The sequence below is a fragment of the Scleropages formosus genome, chromosome 11, assembly GCF_900964775.1.
Source record: "Scleropages formosus chromosome 11, fSclFor1.1, whole genome shotgun sequence".
NCBI lineage: Eukaryota > Metazoa > Chordata > Actinopteri > Osteoglossiformes > Osteoglossidae > Scleropages > Scleropages formosus.
This window is the reverse complement of record NC_041816.1, coordinates 18,226,005-18,243,697: the sequence shown is the minus strand read 5'-3', so window position 1 is coordinate 18,243,697 and position 17,693 is coordinate 18,226,005. Positions and strand designations below refer to the sequence as shown.

The following is a 17,693-nucleotide window of genomic DNA, read 5'->3' as shown; positions in this document are numbered from 1 at the left end:
AAACTATCAATGTGCTTTATGCTACGTAAGAGAGAATATGTATTAGTTTATAGAGAGAAAATAAGTTAAAGTACAGAAAAGATCAAGGGCACAGTATTTACCCCTCATGTCAAGAGGAAACATCAAGTGCAGACCCACAAATGCTGAAGTATCCAACACCGGGATATTTCTAGTAAAAATTAACCTAAAAAAAACAGTAAAACGATGATGTAGACAGGAGACAGACAAAAATCATAACATAATTCAAATAAAGCCAGATAGATAATATATAGGTCTTTCTATGCATCTGTAATACAGAGTCCCAATGTCCCAAACCCACAGTTACAGAGTAGGGGACACATTACAGAAAATCCATTTGTTTAGAAATAACTGTTAAGGTCAGATACCCTTCTTTTGGAACACAGAATATTTGTTCCACCTACTACACCTCTGTTCTGTACTCCAAGTTAAATTAAGGAGGATGCCCTTAATTTCACTTTGTCAGATTTATTGGCTTTAATTTTTTATTTTTACCAAACTAGGTCATAAATTTCATAAATATATAGCCATTCCTGATTTAGGTTTTATATGAGTCTCTGCCTGTATGATTGATTTCATGAAATGCATACACAAAAAAATAAAAACCTCAATCAGGAGACAATCTGTGCTTTAAACTTTGACCTGTGATCTTTTATGGCAAACCTCCATCCAAGGCTCTGAATTATGAGCTGCATCACTGAGGAGAAAACTGTACTCTACACCCATGAAACTCCTTATAGCTGCAGACAGCAGTGCTGACAGGGGAGGGGTGGGCTCTAGCTAGGCGCCACGCTCCACTGAGGAACCTGCGAAAAGACAAGAGGAGGGCTGGGAAGAAGACAGAGGGGAGACGTGTCGCACCACCCGCAGGCTGCCCCCACAACTACATGTACTGGGAGCCCAGCTCAAAATCCTTGGGTGGGAGTTTGAGTCCTAGTGAACTGGTGCCCAGGGGGTCGATCATATTCTTGTAGCGCTCCCCACGGTGCTTCATCAAGAAGGGGCCCCAATCAGGCTGAGGGGAACACACCAGTTTCAGCCGCTGCGGAGGTGAGACAACATCAGTATTACCCCAGCATACAGCAAGACAGCTAGTTTCATAGGTGTGGCACTGTGCCTCCTGCCAGAGATTTTGGTGTAAAATAACAAAATAATACATATCAGTGGTTCAAAGTGATTTTAATTACTTCAGGAAAAAAAATCAAATTCGTATGGTGCCACCTGTATAAAATGTCCTTTAAAGTATGGCGACCAGCAAAGTGTTTAATAACTTGCATATAACTCTAAAGCTGCCCTGGGCTCTACTTCTCTGTTACAATGATGGATAAGATAGTTAGCCAGGTCTTCAGCTTCCACAAAATTGATGTGTCTGTATCACATAGGAATCAGAGTAAATGGCAAGAGCATGAGCTGAAAATGCAAATAAAACTTTCAATTACATGAGAATTAGCTCTTTGTAGGAGAAAAAAAACCATTACTTCATAAGAATGACATGTTAATTCAGATGTACACAGTTTTCAAGCACTGCGCATTACTAATTGACACCAACAGTACACAAAACTCAAATATAATTGGTGTTTCCTCTGCTTTATGTCAGAGTTAAGAACTTCATCTGTGTTACACATTACATTAGTGCTTCCTTCCCAGTCTTGATTCTGGTGCTAAGATTACAGTGCAGATAAAGCAGGAGAACCACATCTAGAAAGCAACTGGATGCATTTACCTTTATATATATATATATATATATATATATATATATATACATATACATATACATATACACACACACACACACACACACACACACACACACACACACACACACACTTTCAGAACCGCTTGTCCCATATGGGGTCACAGGGAACCGGAGCCCACCCGGTAACACAGGGCGTAAGGCCAGAGGAGGGAGGGGACACACCCAGGACGGGACGCGAGTCCGTCACAAGGCACCCCAAGCGGGACTCGAACCCCAGACCCACCGGAGAGCAGGACTGTGGTCCAACCCCCTGTGCCACCGCACCTCCCTATAAATATAAATATATATATAAATATATTAAAAAAAAAAAAAAAAACCTCATAAGAAACCCTTGTTTTGCATGTAAGGAATTATGAAAAGCCAAAATGTAAGGTCTTTGTAGTATGCATACACTGATCAAAGTTCCTTGTTCATGCAACATGGTAAATAGTGTACTTCAACCACATAAATAAATCAAAGAGCAGTCACCTATTTCTGATGCTGTCTAACAGTGGTTTTCTCAACCCTTTTAACAAATACCGTTTAATGTAAGCTTCAGGAAATGAAAATGAATAGTCCAACCAAAAAATGCCAGGTCCCCCATCACAGTATGGTTTTATTTAATGTGATAACTAATAGAATTTTTCTACATTACTAGCTAAAGAAATACATTCTTAGCTCTTAAAGCACACAGTGGTTTTGAGTCACACTGTGAAGTAGGTTAATTAAAATATGCCTGCAGTCTCGATTTAATTGAACGAAAGTTATAATCTAATTGAATTGACAGTTATGTCTGCTGCATTTCAGCATGTATTCGTGTATCTTAAAGGTAAACATACCTTTTCAACAGCTGATATTTCTTGAACAGGCTAAAACATCTACGTGTGAGACTATTATTAAACAATGATTGTTATGTGAACTGCATAAAACCCCCCAAGAGACTTCCTGAAGTGCAATATGAAAAATGTGTTCTTGAAGATTCTGATTGTACCATCTATGAGAGTAAGTCAAAAAGTTTTTGCAATGATGCTCACACAAACATTCAATATTATTCTGCATACTTTTTGACTCTGACTTACATTTTAAACTAAGCACATAATCTAAATTTAATAGTGTCAAATTGATGACAGAAACGGCCTAATTGCTGGAAGACCGGCTGTGTAACAACTGAGCACTTTCCTCAACAAGAAGAATCAGAGTTTTGATTTTGGAGGAACAGAATATGACTTGCTGAATTGCCTAGAAAAATGTGATCTTTTTTTTTTTAAGCTTGTCCACTTTTATTAATATGCAAGTGTGAATTTTTACAAACTGCCACAACTGCAGTTTCAGCCACATGGTTTTTCCATTACTCAAATAATTGAAATTATATTTTCCAGTTCCCCCTATTTTCAGTGACTTTTTCCTGTTATTCTCAAAGTGACATGGAGCATATTCCAGGAAGAGGAGAACATAAGGAAAGCAGCAAAAGAGATGTAACATTAGTCAAATACAGCAAAGTTTCGCCTGAAGCATGATCCAACTTCTCAGTTACTTTGAACTATGTGCGAGGAAACCAGTGTAAACAAAGAAAACAACATGTATGTGTGGAGAACATGCAAACCACACAGTCTGGGGCTGGCACGAGAACCCACAACCAGCACACATACATGACAGCATTCCGAACTGGCTCGGTCCACCACTCCCTCAGGGCCTGACCCTGTCTTTGCACTTAAGGTTCACCTCTTCTCTTCCTCCATCTCATTTTAACAAGGGCTAACAAGTGGTAGATACCAGAACATTGATTCTATTTGCAAAGCTGGAAAGAAGAGGTAAGTCAATGGCATGCTTTTCCTCCTAGCACTTACCTCAATGAAGGTGCCTGGTGCCAGGTGCATTTTTATCACAAACATGATAGGTATCCAGATTACTGAGCAGATCACCATCAGCCAGCCTAGTACCATGGACCATGTCGGGTATACATAGTCCTCATAGGTCATCACCTTCCACTGGTACAAACTCAAGCCCAGGATGAACTAGAAATGGAGAGAGACCAACACATCCTTGGATGACCCTCTGGAAACTGATGGTTTCCAGTGACAACACAGATTAATGAGGTGTCATTGAACAGGGGAGGCACGGAAAGACTTCCATCACCTGGACCTAACTGTTAAGCCACAGTTTCCTATGTGAACCATGATGGATACCACACTGTCCAGCAAGTAAACAGCCTGTGAATTGGGGCAAAATCCTTTTAAACATGGTCAGATGAATATGCCACAATACGAACAGCCTGGTGCCTCTTTTTTTTTCGGCTGAAAGAAGCTCAGAATTCTGAATGTGTGACAAGTCCCTTCAGCCAATGAGCCTGGATTCCTCAGATTGAGAGAAAATACGCCGTTTGTAAGAAACGGCTCCTTTTTATATTTGGACAGTTGAGGGCACTTCATCTTTCTTTATCACCAATTCTTCCTCATCCAGTTCAAAAGCTGTCATTTCATTGCAGTTTGTCCACTGCAAACACAATTGAGGAGGAGCTACTGTGTGCGACCAGTGAATACAGGAATATGAGTGAAAACAATTTTTTTTTTTTTTATTGACATACAATGATTGATTTTTCAGAAAGGCGGGAAACGGGAATCCTACAAGTCAGCGGTCCTTCTAAGTACAGGAGGTAGCTACGCACTGTAAGAATAGTCGGTGTCACAAAGGCCCAGCACATCCTCCAGAACTTGTTTGGCTGGAATCCAATCATCATTTCAATATCTTCGCAGAACCTCTGCAAGCCTGAAAATAGCATGCAGCAGAGAGCCAGGACATGAGTTGTCAATTTAGCGCTATTCACAGATACAGCAGGCGAGCAACAAAATGGTGACCTACTTTCACTACAGTGAGCGGGCGGCAAATGGGCTCGCTGCACAGCGAACACCTCGCCACAACGGAGCGACACGCTAAATCGAAAATCCACTACAGCAGCCTATTTACTCGCTTTGACCTTCTGCTAAGTAAGCGCTCTGTGAATTCAGAAATTATTTCAATACCCGCCTCTTAAATTTAAAGGAATGTGCGGCGCTCGTATCGATCGCTGCTCGGAAATTCCCGAAGAAGGTCAAAATGCGGGATGGGGGGACAGAGGCATCTAGTGGCCGAACGGGGAAGTGCAGCCAAATGTGAACTACGGGCTCGGCGGGGAGAGAGACCGCGAACCTGAAGCGCTTTCACGCGATTTGACAGAGAAAAGCTTTTACTCACCGTAGATGTAAGAGACGCCGATGAGTTCAAAAATAGCTATGATGATGAGTGAGTAGGAAGCAGCGAAGGTGTCCACCAGTTGCAACATGTACATCCCGTTCTGTTAGGGCGACACAGAAATCAGATAGAGGGACTCTCACGGCACAGTCCTGACGAACAGAGACGAACGTCCACTACAGTTGTGTTCACACACCTCTTTTACCTGGCGACAGGTACACGGCAGATACCGTCGCTCCTCCCCTAGGCTATAGTGAGCGATCAGTGAGTGCGTCCGAGGGTCTTTATTCCAGCCGAGCTCACGCTCACACTGCACTACCTACTCAAACTTGCCTGGTTAAAGTATTGCAACGACCCGCGTTCCTGTTTAGAAGGGAAACCTTAATATAGTTGCATTGTGGGTAACTTGTAAATAGTGTGTGTAACCACTGGGGGCACTTAGAGGAAAAATGATGTGGTGTCTGGGGGCGCTAAGAAGGTTAGAAGGTTGGTTGTAGGCGTAGGTCCTGAAAAGAGGGAGTTCTTGAACCGAGAGCGTTATTTCAACGGTGTTGTATGCCACAGTATTGTAACAACCTGCGTTACTGTGGTTTGAGCGGGAATTATGTTTGTTGTAAATACATGTATTATTGGTAAAATATAATGTCAACCACTGGGACAGTTTACAGGGAAATTAATGGGGTAACAGTTTCTCATTGTCTTACCCGGGGTTGCGGGGAGCCGGAGCCTAACCCAGCAACAGAGGGCGTTAAGGCTGGAGGGGGAGGGGACACGCCCAGGACGGGACGCCAGTCCGTCACAAGGCACCCCAAGCGGGATTTGAACCCCCAGATCCACCAGAGAGCAGGACAAGGTCCAACCCACTGCACCACCACACCCCCCATGTGCAAATCAAACTAGATTTTTACAGTGTAAGAATAACTGCTTTCAAAGACCTACAATAATTATGTGTCACAGGATGACAGTTAATATTCCATGTCTAATGGCTTAATAAAGTTTGACTATCGGGACCTACTGACATTTAAACATGTACACAGGTGCAGACAAAAATGGTGAAAACATCCTATTAGTTTTAACCACTGTTTAGCTGACTTTTGTCCAATGCATCTTTTGGTGCCAGAAAATTGTATGCAGCAGGGTATTCTTACTGTATCAATTTAGGGTAAGTACCATGATAAAGGGTAGTACACCAAAGGCAGGATTCAAACCAGGAACTTTCAGCCTGTAAGGCAACAACCCTGATCTGGACTACCTGCTGTGTCAGCACCAGTGATGACACTTCCTTAGGTCTCTTGAAAACTGGGCATGACGTATTTCAAATATACTTATCCCCACACACACACACACAGTCAGAACCGCTTGTCCCACACGGGGTCGCGGGGAACCAGAGCCTACCCGGCAACACATACGGAATATGAAAATAAAGTTCCTGTCAACTTTTAACTTTTGATCACTTTAACTTTGGTGATGCTTATTACACTGCTTTAATGAATATCACTTCCAAAGAAATGTCCTCAGCTAGAGAACTGTTCTCACTAATCAGCCTGATTTTCTCTGATGGTACAGAATCAAAGATACTCCAGTGTGGTACTGTACTGTATGTGCTTGCAGACAACATGCTGGACATGATCTTACTGTAGCCTTCTTGTGCATAAGACTCACCTCTGTGATCATGGGGAAGCCCAGCAAGAAGAAAGAGATACAGCACACCAAGGTGAAGATGGGCTTGTGTTTGCGCAGGTACTTGGGAAACTCATCTGAGACAGATGTCACAATGGTTTCGATGGTGGCAAACTGTCAAATAATTCAGGTGACAAGACGACAGTCATTTATCAAAAAGTAACAAAAGAGCACAGAGCAAACTGAAAAACTGGCATTAATCTTCGCTGTACATAGACAATTCAGGAAAATTCCATAGTTACACTGTAAAATTCAATGCTAGAGCATAAACTGGTATACTCCTTCACCTTTGCAAGCATCTATTTTATTTCACTCTTTGCAGTAAACAATCAGAATATTCTCATCTCAGCTTAATGACTTGCTGAAGTGGCATCCTGCACTCATCAGGCAATTACAGTAAGTAATTCTGCAATTAAAATGTGCCTTACTGCACATTGAGACAATGTGGTAAGAGCAGTGAATAGAGCAGGAAAGGCAGACCTCGCCCTGCACTGAGCTTTGGGTTGATGGAGAAACTGCTCATTTGCGCAGACAAAAGCAAGCAGGAAGAAGCAGCAGGGTGCGGTGTGCAAACATCACCTAATTTAATAATGTGTGTGGAGGAAACTGAGCCACATGTGCTGTGAATGCCACTAATTAAGGCTTTCACACCTGGGAGAGGCGGTCAGGAAGGACCGAGCATAAACCTCCATCCCATCAGAAGTGCCCTAATTCTACCCTTGCTATTGGTAAGCAAGCATTTCATCCGATGTGATCCGAAACCACAAATGAATGTCATTTGCATACAGGAGGTGTACAAAACAATGGAAAATCTGACAAAGGCCTCACCCTTTTGAGTTAAAAAAAAAAAAAAAAAAATCATATTACAACAGTAGCTACACAGCTAAGTTGTCTACCAAGTACCAACCATAAAAGATATGACAACAAACATTTTAATATGTCAGCTTCTAAAATACCGTGGGATAGCTAGCTTTAAAACAGCAAAATAGAAGGTGCCTGAACTACATGAAAAAAAATGTGAAATTATTAAATATGGCTAGAAAATATTCCTGAAACCATGAAAGAATATGCCAAACAAGAGGGAAAATTTCCAGGGATAGACTAAACGTAAGAGTATTTGCTACAAACCCCAAAACAACAGTGGGGAAAATTACCACGGAACTGAAAGGGTCATTGAATCAATGCCTTTGTGACCCAGTTTCAACAAAAGTTGAGTTTCACAAAACCGATTGGTATTTTAAGGCTGCTTTTCAGACTGCTTGTATTCAAGGCCAGTGCAGAGAATTTTAAGTGCATAACCTCCAGTAATGAGAAAAAAACTGAAGCCATGAGCAGTGAGGAATGCAGTATTGTTTGAGGTGTTCGCTCCCCTTTTGTACATCTGGAGAAGGCTGGAGAAAGCCTTTAACCCACACTGTCTATTGCCAACAGTTAAACATGATGGTTGAGCTGTGATGGCACAGTAAGCCATCTGGTATCACAACCACAAACCATTATGAATCATAGACTGTACTTCAAGAAGGACTGAAGCTATCCCGAAGGCAAAGTGTAGCCTTGGTTCTTGTTAACTCCTCGATATTCTTATACATATTTTAAGGGTTTCCCTTTTGCCCATGCCTCTATTTCATTTAATATGTTTCTTAGAAAATATTTAAAATGTTGAAATCCATATTTAAAATTACTGCTTGAAACAAAACTAAAAGGTCAGTAGTTACAGGTATTTGTGATTGTTTGCAAATAGAGTTTACATTATATATACACATTAATATCAACATGAATGGTTATTAATTTATATTCTGATGTTAGTCCATCAATGAATAATATTGTTATGAGGAGTAATACCCCTTTCTTGACATTCTTACAGATGCAGAAGTGGCTTACAGAGTCACCCAGAAAGCAACAAGACTGGTTACCATGGTATCCAGCCCCAGTGTCAGCAACATAAGGAAGAAGATGATGGCCCAAAAGGGGGACCCAGGCAGCCTGGTGAGTGCCTCAGGGTACACCACAAACGCGATGCCAGGGCCTGGGGATCACAGGAAGGAACAGCGCTGTCAGCTCACATGTCCTGCTATGGGAGCGTCGCAGCAGCGCCTTCATCAAAGGGTGTGGTCCTTAAATATTTTATGTGGCAGTGCGCAATATATGAACCAATCCTATTTTTCTTTGTGGAATTATTTGGGCTCCCAGGAGCTGTTCATAAAACGTTAACATCATCAGAAACTGAGCAGCAGGCTTACAAAGTTTTAAAAAAAAAAGAATCTTTATTGCTGTACATATTCAGAATGCTAATTCAAGTTTCCAGAACTTATGTGTGTGCATTTGCTGCCGATTTCTTCCTTTTTTTAAATCATATTTTTGAACGAGCAGCTCTTAATTTACCTTCATCGGCGACCTTTTCAATTGGCACTTTGAGCTCGTGTGCCATAAAGCCAATGACAGAGAAGATGACAAACCCTGCAAAGATGCTGGTGGCACTGTTTGTGCATGTCACAATAATGGTGTCCCTAGAGAGAATGAAACACAGGAACAACAGGGGGAACAGCTGAAGTCGGCCTCAAAGTGGAGCCCTGTCACGGGCACACCTGAGGTTTCGCACAAATGCGCACTTTACTGCTCATTGGGAACAGTCTATTTATATCCCACACATAAAAAACAGCTACATCTCAATTCAATTCAATCAATGAAGCAAAAATATTCTGTTTCAGGAAGAAAGCATCCTTTGGAAAATCCTGTTAATCCATCATATTTGAAAACCTACATAAGCATGCAGGTGAGAATAATGTTTACACCACAAGTGGTTTTAAATATTAGCATCCAAAGTGCCACATTGATAGAGGGGGTGTGGTGGTGCAGCAGGTTTGGCCAGGGCCTGCTCTCCGGTGGGTCTGGGGTTCGAGTCCCGCTTGGGGTGCCCTGTGACGGACTGGTGTCCCGTCCTGGGTGTGTCCCTCCAGCCTTGCGCCCTGTGTTGCTGGATTAGGCTCCCGCTCGACCAGCAGTTTCAGACAATGTGTGTGTGTGTGTGTGTGTGTGTGTGTGTGTGTGCGCCACATTAATGACACTGCAATGCTAAGTAAAAAGGTTTTTTTTAAATCTGATGACGTAACTGCAATAGTGACGCAGCTTGGACATCTACTGCTCTCTAGTGGAGACACATACAATAATACACAGGGAAAGATGTTCAACCCCTAGTTCCAAAATCAAAGGGGGCTGGACACAAACCAACCAGTCAAATTCGGACTTTTTCCTCCGTTGTGCTGGTGTACATTTACCTCACACCTTCCTCAAAAGTGACTTACAGTGATTTGCCTATTATACACCTGGGTAATTTTTAGTGAAGCAATCCAGGGTAAATACTTTCTCAGTGATATTATGATATGATTCAAACCTCTGACTTCCAAATCCAGAGGCAACAACCTAACCTGTCGCCTGTTGGTGTGTCTTATTTGAATAATAGACTCTTCAGTGTTCGAATACGATGTGCGCTTCCTTTCTCTATCAGCCATCATAGAACATAAAGACACTTCACAAAGAAATCTGCAAATATGTAAGGTTAAACAAAGCCAGTTCTGCAACAGAAGGTTCAGTGAAAGCTACTGAAGTGCTGCAAAATATGCCATTTGGCTGCAGTAATTAATCAATGACTGAATGTGCATTTTCAAGGTCTCTCACCTGTAACAGTTATTGTGGAATTTGTTGTAGGAAGACAGAGTGATAAGTCCACCCCAGGCTGCAGACAGGGAGAAGAAAATTTGAGTAGCAGCATCCTTCCACACCTAGCAACAGAACACAGGGTTAGAGAGTCACACAGTTGCATCATGACATCAGGAAACTGAAGATATTGACAGCAGTGTCTGAAGGATATGCTTTTTGGAATACAGTTTCAAAAAACAAAACAGGATTGATTCTACAAAGTGTCAGGCGTCATACATCCCTTGCGTGTGCTTTATCACTTTTTTAACTCAAGGTGACAGTGTAATGTTAACATAATTTTTAATGCAAATAAAAAGTATCCATAAGCACCTGTCTAGATTCATTACAAAAATGAGCTTTTGGTAAACAAAGAGTTGAGTTCACATGTTTTCACAATTCCAACATTTATTTGCTTTTTCTGACATGCAGTTTGAGATTACATCCCCTTTTCAAAACAGAACACGGGTATATTTAAGCAAAAGTTTTCGTAAAGCTATATTCAGAGGCACAAATCACAGGGGGTTTTTTTTAAAAAAAAAAGAAGAAAAAAAAAAAAAAAAAAAAAACAAGTTTAACCTAATTTATCATCTCCGATATTATAATGACTGCCCTGTGCACAGTTAACAAATCTGTCTGCTCTACATGTGCTGTAGCAGGTGCTGCTGAAGTTACCTTAGCATCATTGAGCTTCTCCCACTTTGGTGTTATGAAGTAGAGGATGCCAGATCCAGCCCCAGGCAGTGTGACTCCCCTGATCAACAAAATGACCAGTACCACATATGGAAAAGTGGCTGTAAAATACACCACCTGTGGAAATGTGGATGCAAAAAAAAAAAAAACATAATCTCTGCAGGCAGAGAAACACATGGTGCTGCTGTGATGGGCTCTGCAGTTTCTATAAATTCATAGAATGATGAAAGACTAAGACAGTAAACACGTCCATGAGATGCTACTATGAGGAACTAGAGGGGGCATTGATTGACTGTAACTGAAGTATAGATCCACTAGAGGGAGACCTCCCATAATAGGTCCATAAATGGGTGACCACCTCCCTCCAGTTACTTACTAAATATTAAACAGAACACTGACACTCCTAGGCAAGAATTGCATTTATTCACTGGAAATGAATGGGTGTCTTACCTTCCCAGAGGACTTGATTCCTTTTGCAAGAGATGCATAGACAATAACCCAGGCCAGGAATAAGCAAAGAGCCAAAGGCCATCGAATATCCCCTGGGTACTCAATGCCTTTAGAAATGTGTAACACATTGTACCTGTTCCAAGAAACACACCTAGTTATTATTACTCCAGGACTGAATACCTGAGCAGGTGAAATGCACTGTAGAGTGGACTTTAAACAGGAGAGAGGGCAATAAGTTGGTTGCCAAAACAGTTGTCTATCGATCGGTTTTCCACTATTTTTTTTATGAATAGTAAAACTATTTTGTCAATTAATTAAAACCTTGTTATACAATTCTTTGACACCATATAAAACCTCAGTGTTTTCGGAATAACATGCCTCGAGAGCAAGGCGTTATAAAGATGCAGCACTTACTTGAAATACTCTTCACTGGGGCTGACATAGGTTTTGTTTTCTGAAGTTATGTTTGTAAGCTTGCTCAGATTCCCAAGGGCATTCGCCGACATACAGAAGGCTGTGTTCTTTATAGAAGTGCCATTCTTATCTCGCAGTATACAGGAGTCTGTCACATTGACAAAGCATTGAGGGTACATGAGCACACCTGCACAAAGCTCTCAATACAAGCAAGTCCTGCATTCCACCTCTGAACATAAGTCGGCATAAAATTGTGTAAAAGAAGATCAAATACAGTACTTGAGCAGGCGTGGGGATATAGAGAGCATTTTAAAGTGGAAAACGGAGGAATTTATTAGCAATAAACAAGACATTGCCATTTTTGAGCACTCAGCAGTACGTAGAACAGCGACATCCACAGTCTTGTTGCAGTTCTCTACGTGGCCACGTGGGGCGCCCGAGCGCTCGCCGTGACACTGCAGCAATTCCCTTACAGTAAATCTGTCAGAACAGCATTTTTTCTGTACGGGCGCGTGCTTCGCGAGCTAATACAGATCAGGCAGCACTGTGAAGGTTCACCTTTTACACTCAACAACCTCATGCACCTTATTTTACATTATGAAATGTAACTTTTTATACTTGAAAAAGTTTTGTATGCAATTAAAAAGACATGATATTATTATATAATATATGCCATTCCTCTAAGGTACTTCATAGTGTTCGCTAAGTGATACATTTACAGTTATTAGGCCGCCTTTCTACACACACACACACACACACGTAATTTGGGCTAAAAAATGCACACCACGAAGCCCTTTCATATGCATTTCAGGACGTCTGTCTCAACGCAAATGTGAATTCTAGCTCTATCCTCTTTTTTTCTGTCAATCCAAATTGTGCGAAGGAAAAAAGTTGTATAAAACGAGCGCAAATCCGACCAGAAACAATAAAGCCTGTACATGCGATATGTCTCAGTTTGGCCCCTTTGATATTGCAGGGTTGCGCAATGCGCCTCTCCGCCTGCAGCCGGACGTGATTGAAGCCACCCTTACCTAACTGCAGCATGTCTTTGTCTTTACAGTCCAGGGTGTTCCACGAATTCCTACAGTGAGCCCATGGCAGTGAGCCCTTCAACGAAGCGAACAGGTAGTACAATGTCCAGCACATTATTATGTTATAGTATATGGCTATTAAGACAGATATAATCAACATGGCAATCCCGCAACCTAAAATAAATAAATGAGACGAAATACACCAATTATTCTTATGCTGCAAGGAAATGAGTTACATTCAGTCATCATGTGCTTATGGTTTCTGAGGTACATTCATTCTGCATAGAATAAAGGATGATTCTCTCCTGATTTGTCAGGAAAGGACTAGAACTTATTTACTGAATTGTATACATGAAAAAATGGACACAGCATCCAGAAAGTGTGCAGTATTGGAGTACCTTGCAGGGAGGGGATAGCTTTCCATACTGACACTGGACCCTGGCTGGCGAACTGCCCCAGTGACACTTCCAGGAAAAATATAGGGATCCCAGCGAGGCACAGCATTATCAGGTAAGGAATGAGAAAAGCACCTGGACACAGAGACACGGCCGTCAGATCATCCGTGGTACGAGGTGTGTGATGGATCCATAAGAGCACCATCATAGTGACACATCACCCGAAATCAAATGTGAACAAAATCACGGTACTTGACAAACACACCAATAAGGGCTGGAAGAGGTATTACTGAAAGGGCTTATATTATTAAACACACGTACAAAATTATGGAGAAATTATTTCTAACAATTTGCAGACATGTTACAGCAGTGACGAGAAAATAAATAGATCCTCTGGGATTATTTTAAACTTTTGCTGATTATTTTTCCCGCTAGTGAGTGAGCCGTTTTGTGGAAATTCGCTTAGCAGTGAAATACAACTAGAAATGTTTAGTTAAAATATTTATAACTGAATATAAGATTGACTTCGTAATTCTATAAAAACGGTAAATAAAGGGCAGTCTTATAAACGTGTTTATGCATTACAAAACTATTACAATATTACTACAGCAACGTAAAATAATAAAAGTAATTTGCAAAATATTGCACAAAGTAGCGTGTCAATATTATATAAAGTTATATAATCTTTGCTACATAAAATTTAATCAAAATGGTTTTCGGAGTACAAAAATAAATAAGTAAAACACATACTGTTAATATAAAAAAAAATGTTCATAATTTGTAAAGACTCGCCATATAAAAGCACACATTGAAATAATACTAATAATCGGTGTGCGCTACCAGGTAAGTACAACGAAAGAAAAAATTGTAAAAAGCAAAAAAAAAAATATTTTTTTAATTACAAAAACTCCTCCATCACATCTAATTGTGGTTTTAGTTATCTGTGGAAAAAATGCATTTATTTCTACGGGGAAACAAGAACTGTATGATCTCTTTGGGCACTGGCCACTTCTCAGAATAGGTACGAAATCCATCCAGTGCTCCTTTACTCAATTCTGTGAAGAGCTCAACGAAGTGATGGAGGGGTGGGGGTGGGGGTGGAGGTGGGGGGGTTTGGTCATAACGGGCCTAACCGATGACCGTTAATCCTTCAGATCCTGCGTGTGCGCGGATTCCCTCCTTACCTCCTCCGTTCTGGAAGGCCAGGTAAGGGAACCTCCACACGTTTCCCAAACCCACAGCATAGCCCACCATGGACAGAATGAAATCCAGCTTATTAGACCAATTCCCCCTGGCTTTGTTCTCATCTCCGTCATCATCGTCATCCTGAGGAAGACAGTTGCAAAAATTTGAAGCTGCTTGTAAAAACAACTACCTCCGTCGTTCATTTGTGTAAAACACCAGCTGGAGTTATTATTATTAGTAGTATTAGTGGTTAAATTTAAATTAATCTGGGGAAGGAAAATGCCAGTGCTTTTATCAATGGAAAGCAACTGGCAGTGATGAAAGCTCCCCTTAATTTGTGTTAAAATTCCCCCGAGGAGCTGAACAATGGACAGAACTCCCGCAACCTTATGTAATGCGTCAGTCGGCAGTGGCACCAGCAGCGCAGAGCAGCGCAGGGCAGCGCAGAAATGCGCAGAGCAAAGCAGAGCAAAGCAAGGCGTCCCCAGAGAGCAGAACATTTCTCACTGCGGCTTTTCCAAAGAATACTTCAATGTTACAGAAGTGCAAGAAAAACAGTCTGTACAATTTTTTTTTAAAAAAAACCTGTAATACTACACCCTCCTGCACATTATTACTATCGCCATTAATCATTATTATTAATTTATGATTATTGACGCTTGAGTTGCTGCTGTTGCTGTTAGTTTAGCTAACACTGATATATTAACATTTAAAATGATTTACTCATTTACACAGCGTAGATTTTCTTAACACACTAAAATATCGTGCAAAAATCATCACTACCACAACTATATAACTGTATTTTAACAGCTGTGTGTCACACATAGCACGTGCGAACCGCCAGCGAACTGTCGTTGATCTAAGAAATAAATGCTGCGGTGAAAGCAAAAGGCAGTGGCAGTTCTACTTCGGATCAGGTCACAGCCCAGATTTTAACTGGCAGATCATAACACGGATGGAACAAAATCGATAGAAAGAAAGTCTTTAGTTTCGACCGCTTCTGGAGACACGTCTTCTTCGGTTAAAAGAATACATGATGTATTTCACTTGTCCCGCCATTGGACGTGTTTGACCACGTGTCCTGTCCTGTCCTGTCCTGTCCCGTCCTGTATGGGACCGTCGCTGTGAGCCACTTACCTCGGCCTCGGATCCAGGCAGGACAGCAGTATTGCCATCTGTCCCCAGTATCACGGTGGTCTGACTCATCATGGGGGTCCAGTTGCCCGTGGCATTGTTCTGCTCCGCCGTGCTCTTCAGTGCGCTTTGGTTCGACAAGCAGGGCTCTGTGCAATGGGAGGACACAAAAGTCCCGTGCAGGGCCGCGGAGCCGTCGGCGCGGGGCGGCGCGTTTTTGAACGTCCCGTACGCCTTGTTTCCGTCCGCCTCTCCAGCTTTGTTCTCCGCGGGGCAGAAAGTTTTCCTCTCGTTGGCGACGGGCGGCTGCGGCTGCGGCTGCGCCTGCGCCTGCGGCTCGGGCTGTGCGCTGCACGCGGGGTTGCTGCTGCTGTGCGTGGAAACTCCAAGAGCTCCTTCGGGCTGCGCTACAGGGTTCGGACTGGCAGGAGGAGCGCTCGAGGGAACCTTTGTCATACTGGATTCCTGAGGAACGCGACGTGCAGACATACACACAATTAATACCGATCGCAGACAATCAATACGAAGAGACTAGGACGCTAAATGTAATACTTCGTAGATACACCCACATTTTTATATAATACATATACTGCGTGTGTCTGTAAATGTGTATTAACATATCTAACAATGTATATGCAGTATATCCTGATCATATATATATATATAACAAACTCAATTTGTCATTTTTAGAAGTACATGATTTTTATTTTTTTTTTTTTTAAATCACGACATTGTAATGGAGAGTCAGATTAGAAAAACACGCTGCAAATAAATATATCGCTGCATTAATAATTGTATCGCTTTTTCCTTTTTTTTTTAACTCTTTGTCGCGCGCTTGCTCCGCTCCTCTGGCTCTCAGCTCACGGCCGGTCGGTGTTTTCACCATTATAGAAAGATTCTTTAATTTTACGGCCCATTTCCCCCCTGTCATTCAGGCCGGCACGTTCGCTGGTTTTATAGGCAATAGACAAGCTGCTGGGGCTTTCTGGAGCCCCGCTCCCCCCCAGCGGCAGGCATCCCTACAAGCCTGGCCGCGTTGAGCATATCCACACAAAACACAAATCATTTATCGGATGAGGGAAAAAAAACAGCTAAAATCATTACGCGTTACGCTGAAGGAAATTATAATGTGACTTCCACTAGAAAATTAAATGGCATGCATTTATTCAAACGTTTCAGAAATAACTGGCTCCGATGGTAGCATGTTTATTCGTTCTAAAATAAAACACACAAATGTATTTTAAAACGTTCTTATATGAACACTCAATATTTGTAAGGTAACATTTATGGCGAAATTCAATTGTAAACATTATCATTTTACCTCCTGTGAAATTATATTAACGCAAATTTTCCGCCTGAGGTTTTTGAAAAGTTCGTTTAGTAACAGCTGCATTGCGCGTGAGTAACGTCCGCAGCTGCATTTCAGTACCAAGGACAGCGCTTATTGCGGAAAAAAATTAAAACGTAGCTTTAGGCGTGTTCGTTTTCAGATGGAACTCAAAAATCTCAGTAAACCCGTAGACGCGACCACGCTAGAGATGAATAGAAAAGGATGTCGAACTGTAAGGGGACACGGTACTCACCATGTGTGTAGAAACGCTGGGTGCAAAAGCAGAAAAGCGCAGTAAAGGGAGAGACGCAGAGAGTGAATTAAGCTCCTCTAAGTGCAAAGCTTTCTATACCTCCGTGGGAAAGAGCGCCTTTGCGTCAGTGCCCAGCAAGGTGCCCTTCGCCTGACATTTTCCTGATAATAAGAGTTTGATAAATCATTAGCCTTGGATTCTGATTTTTAAAGGGACAAGCGCAGGAGCGCGCGCGCGCGCCGGCTGTCACTCATCGTCAGCGAGCGTGCGTGGATGCGAGGGCGGGAACGCGCGCCTGCGTTCGGGCTGCTTCATTTGCGGCTGATTAATTAACTGGTCGCGAGCGCACGTAGGCACGGTGTTCCACCGCCGGCCGCAAAATCGTTCTCGAGCACGATCGCGTGGAACGCAGAGAGTTGAGGAAGTTAAATAGACAGGACAGCAAATAACAGGA

At 42.0% G+C, this 17,693-nt stretch overlaps 1 protein-coding gene across 2 annotated transcripts; it reads right to left on the bottom strand.

Moving 5' to 3' along the window:
• Positions 1–328: 328 nt before the first annotated feature.
• slc6a5 (solute carrier family 6 member 5) lies at positions 329–17,282 on the bottom strand. Of its 2 annotated transcripts, none has more exons than XM_029256373.1 (16): positions 17,240–17,282; positions 15,660–16,121; positions 14,522–14,663; positions 13,341–13,472; positions 12,943–13,116; positions 11,912–12,059; positions 11,498–11,630; positions 11,030–11,164; positions 10,337–10,440; positions 9,044–9,168; positions 8,575–8,687; positions 6,644–6,775; positions 4,985–5,084; positions 4,419–4,519; positions 3,601–3,768; positions 329–1,060 (listed from the first exon to the last, which is right to left on the bottom strand). In XM_029256373.1, exons 1-16 carry the CDS (start codon positions 17,240–17,242, stop codon positions 902–904), a joined length of 2,331 nt encoding a protein of 776 aa, XP_029112206.1. In that variant the 5' UTR covers positions 17,243–17,282; the 3' UTR covers positions 329–901. The 2 variants fall into 2 exon arrangements, with proteins under 2 accessions (XP_029112206.1, XP_018618868.1); XM_018763352.1 differs by lacking the exon at positions 17,240–17,282 and adding an exon at positions 14,900–14,908 and having other exon boundaries at positions 15,660–15,787.
• Between the last annotated feature and the right edge of the window lie 411 nt (positions 17,283–17,693).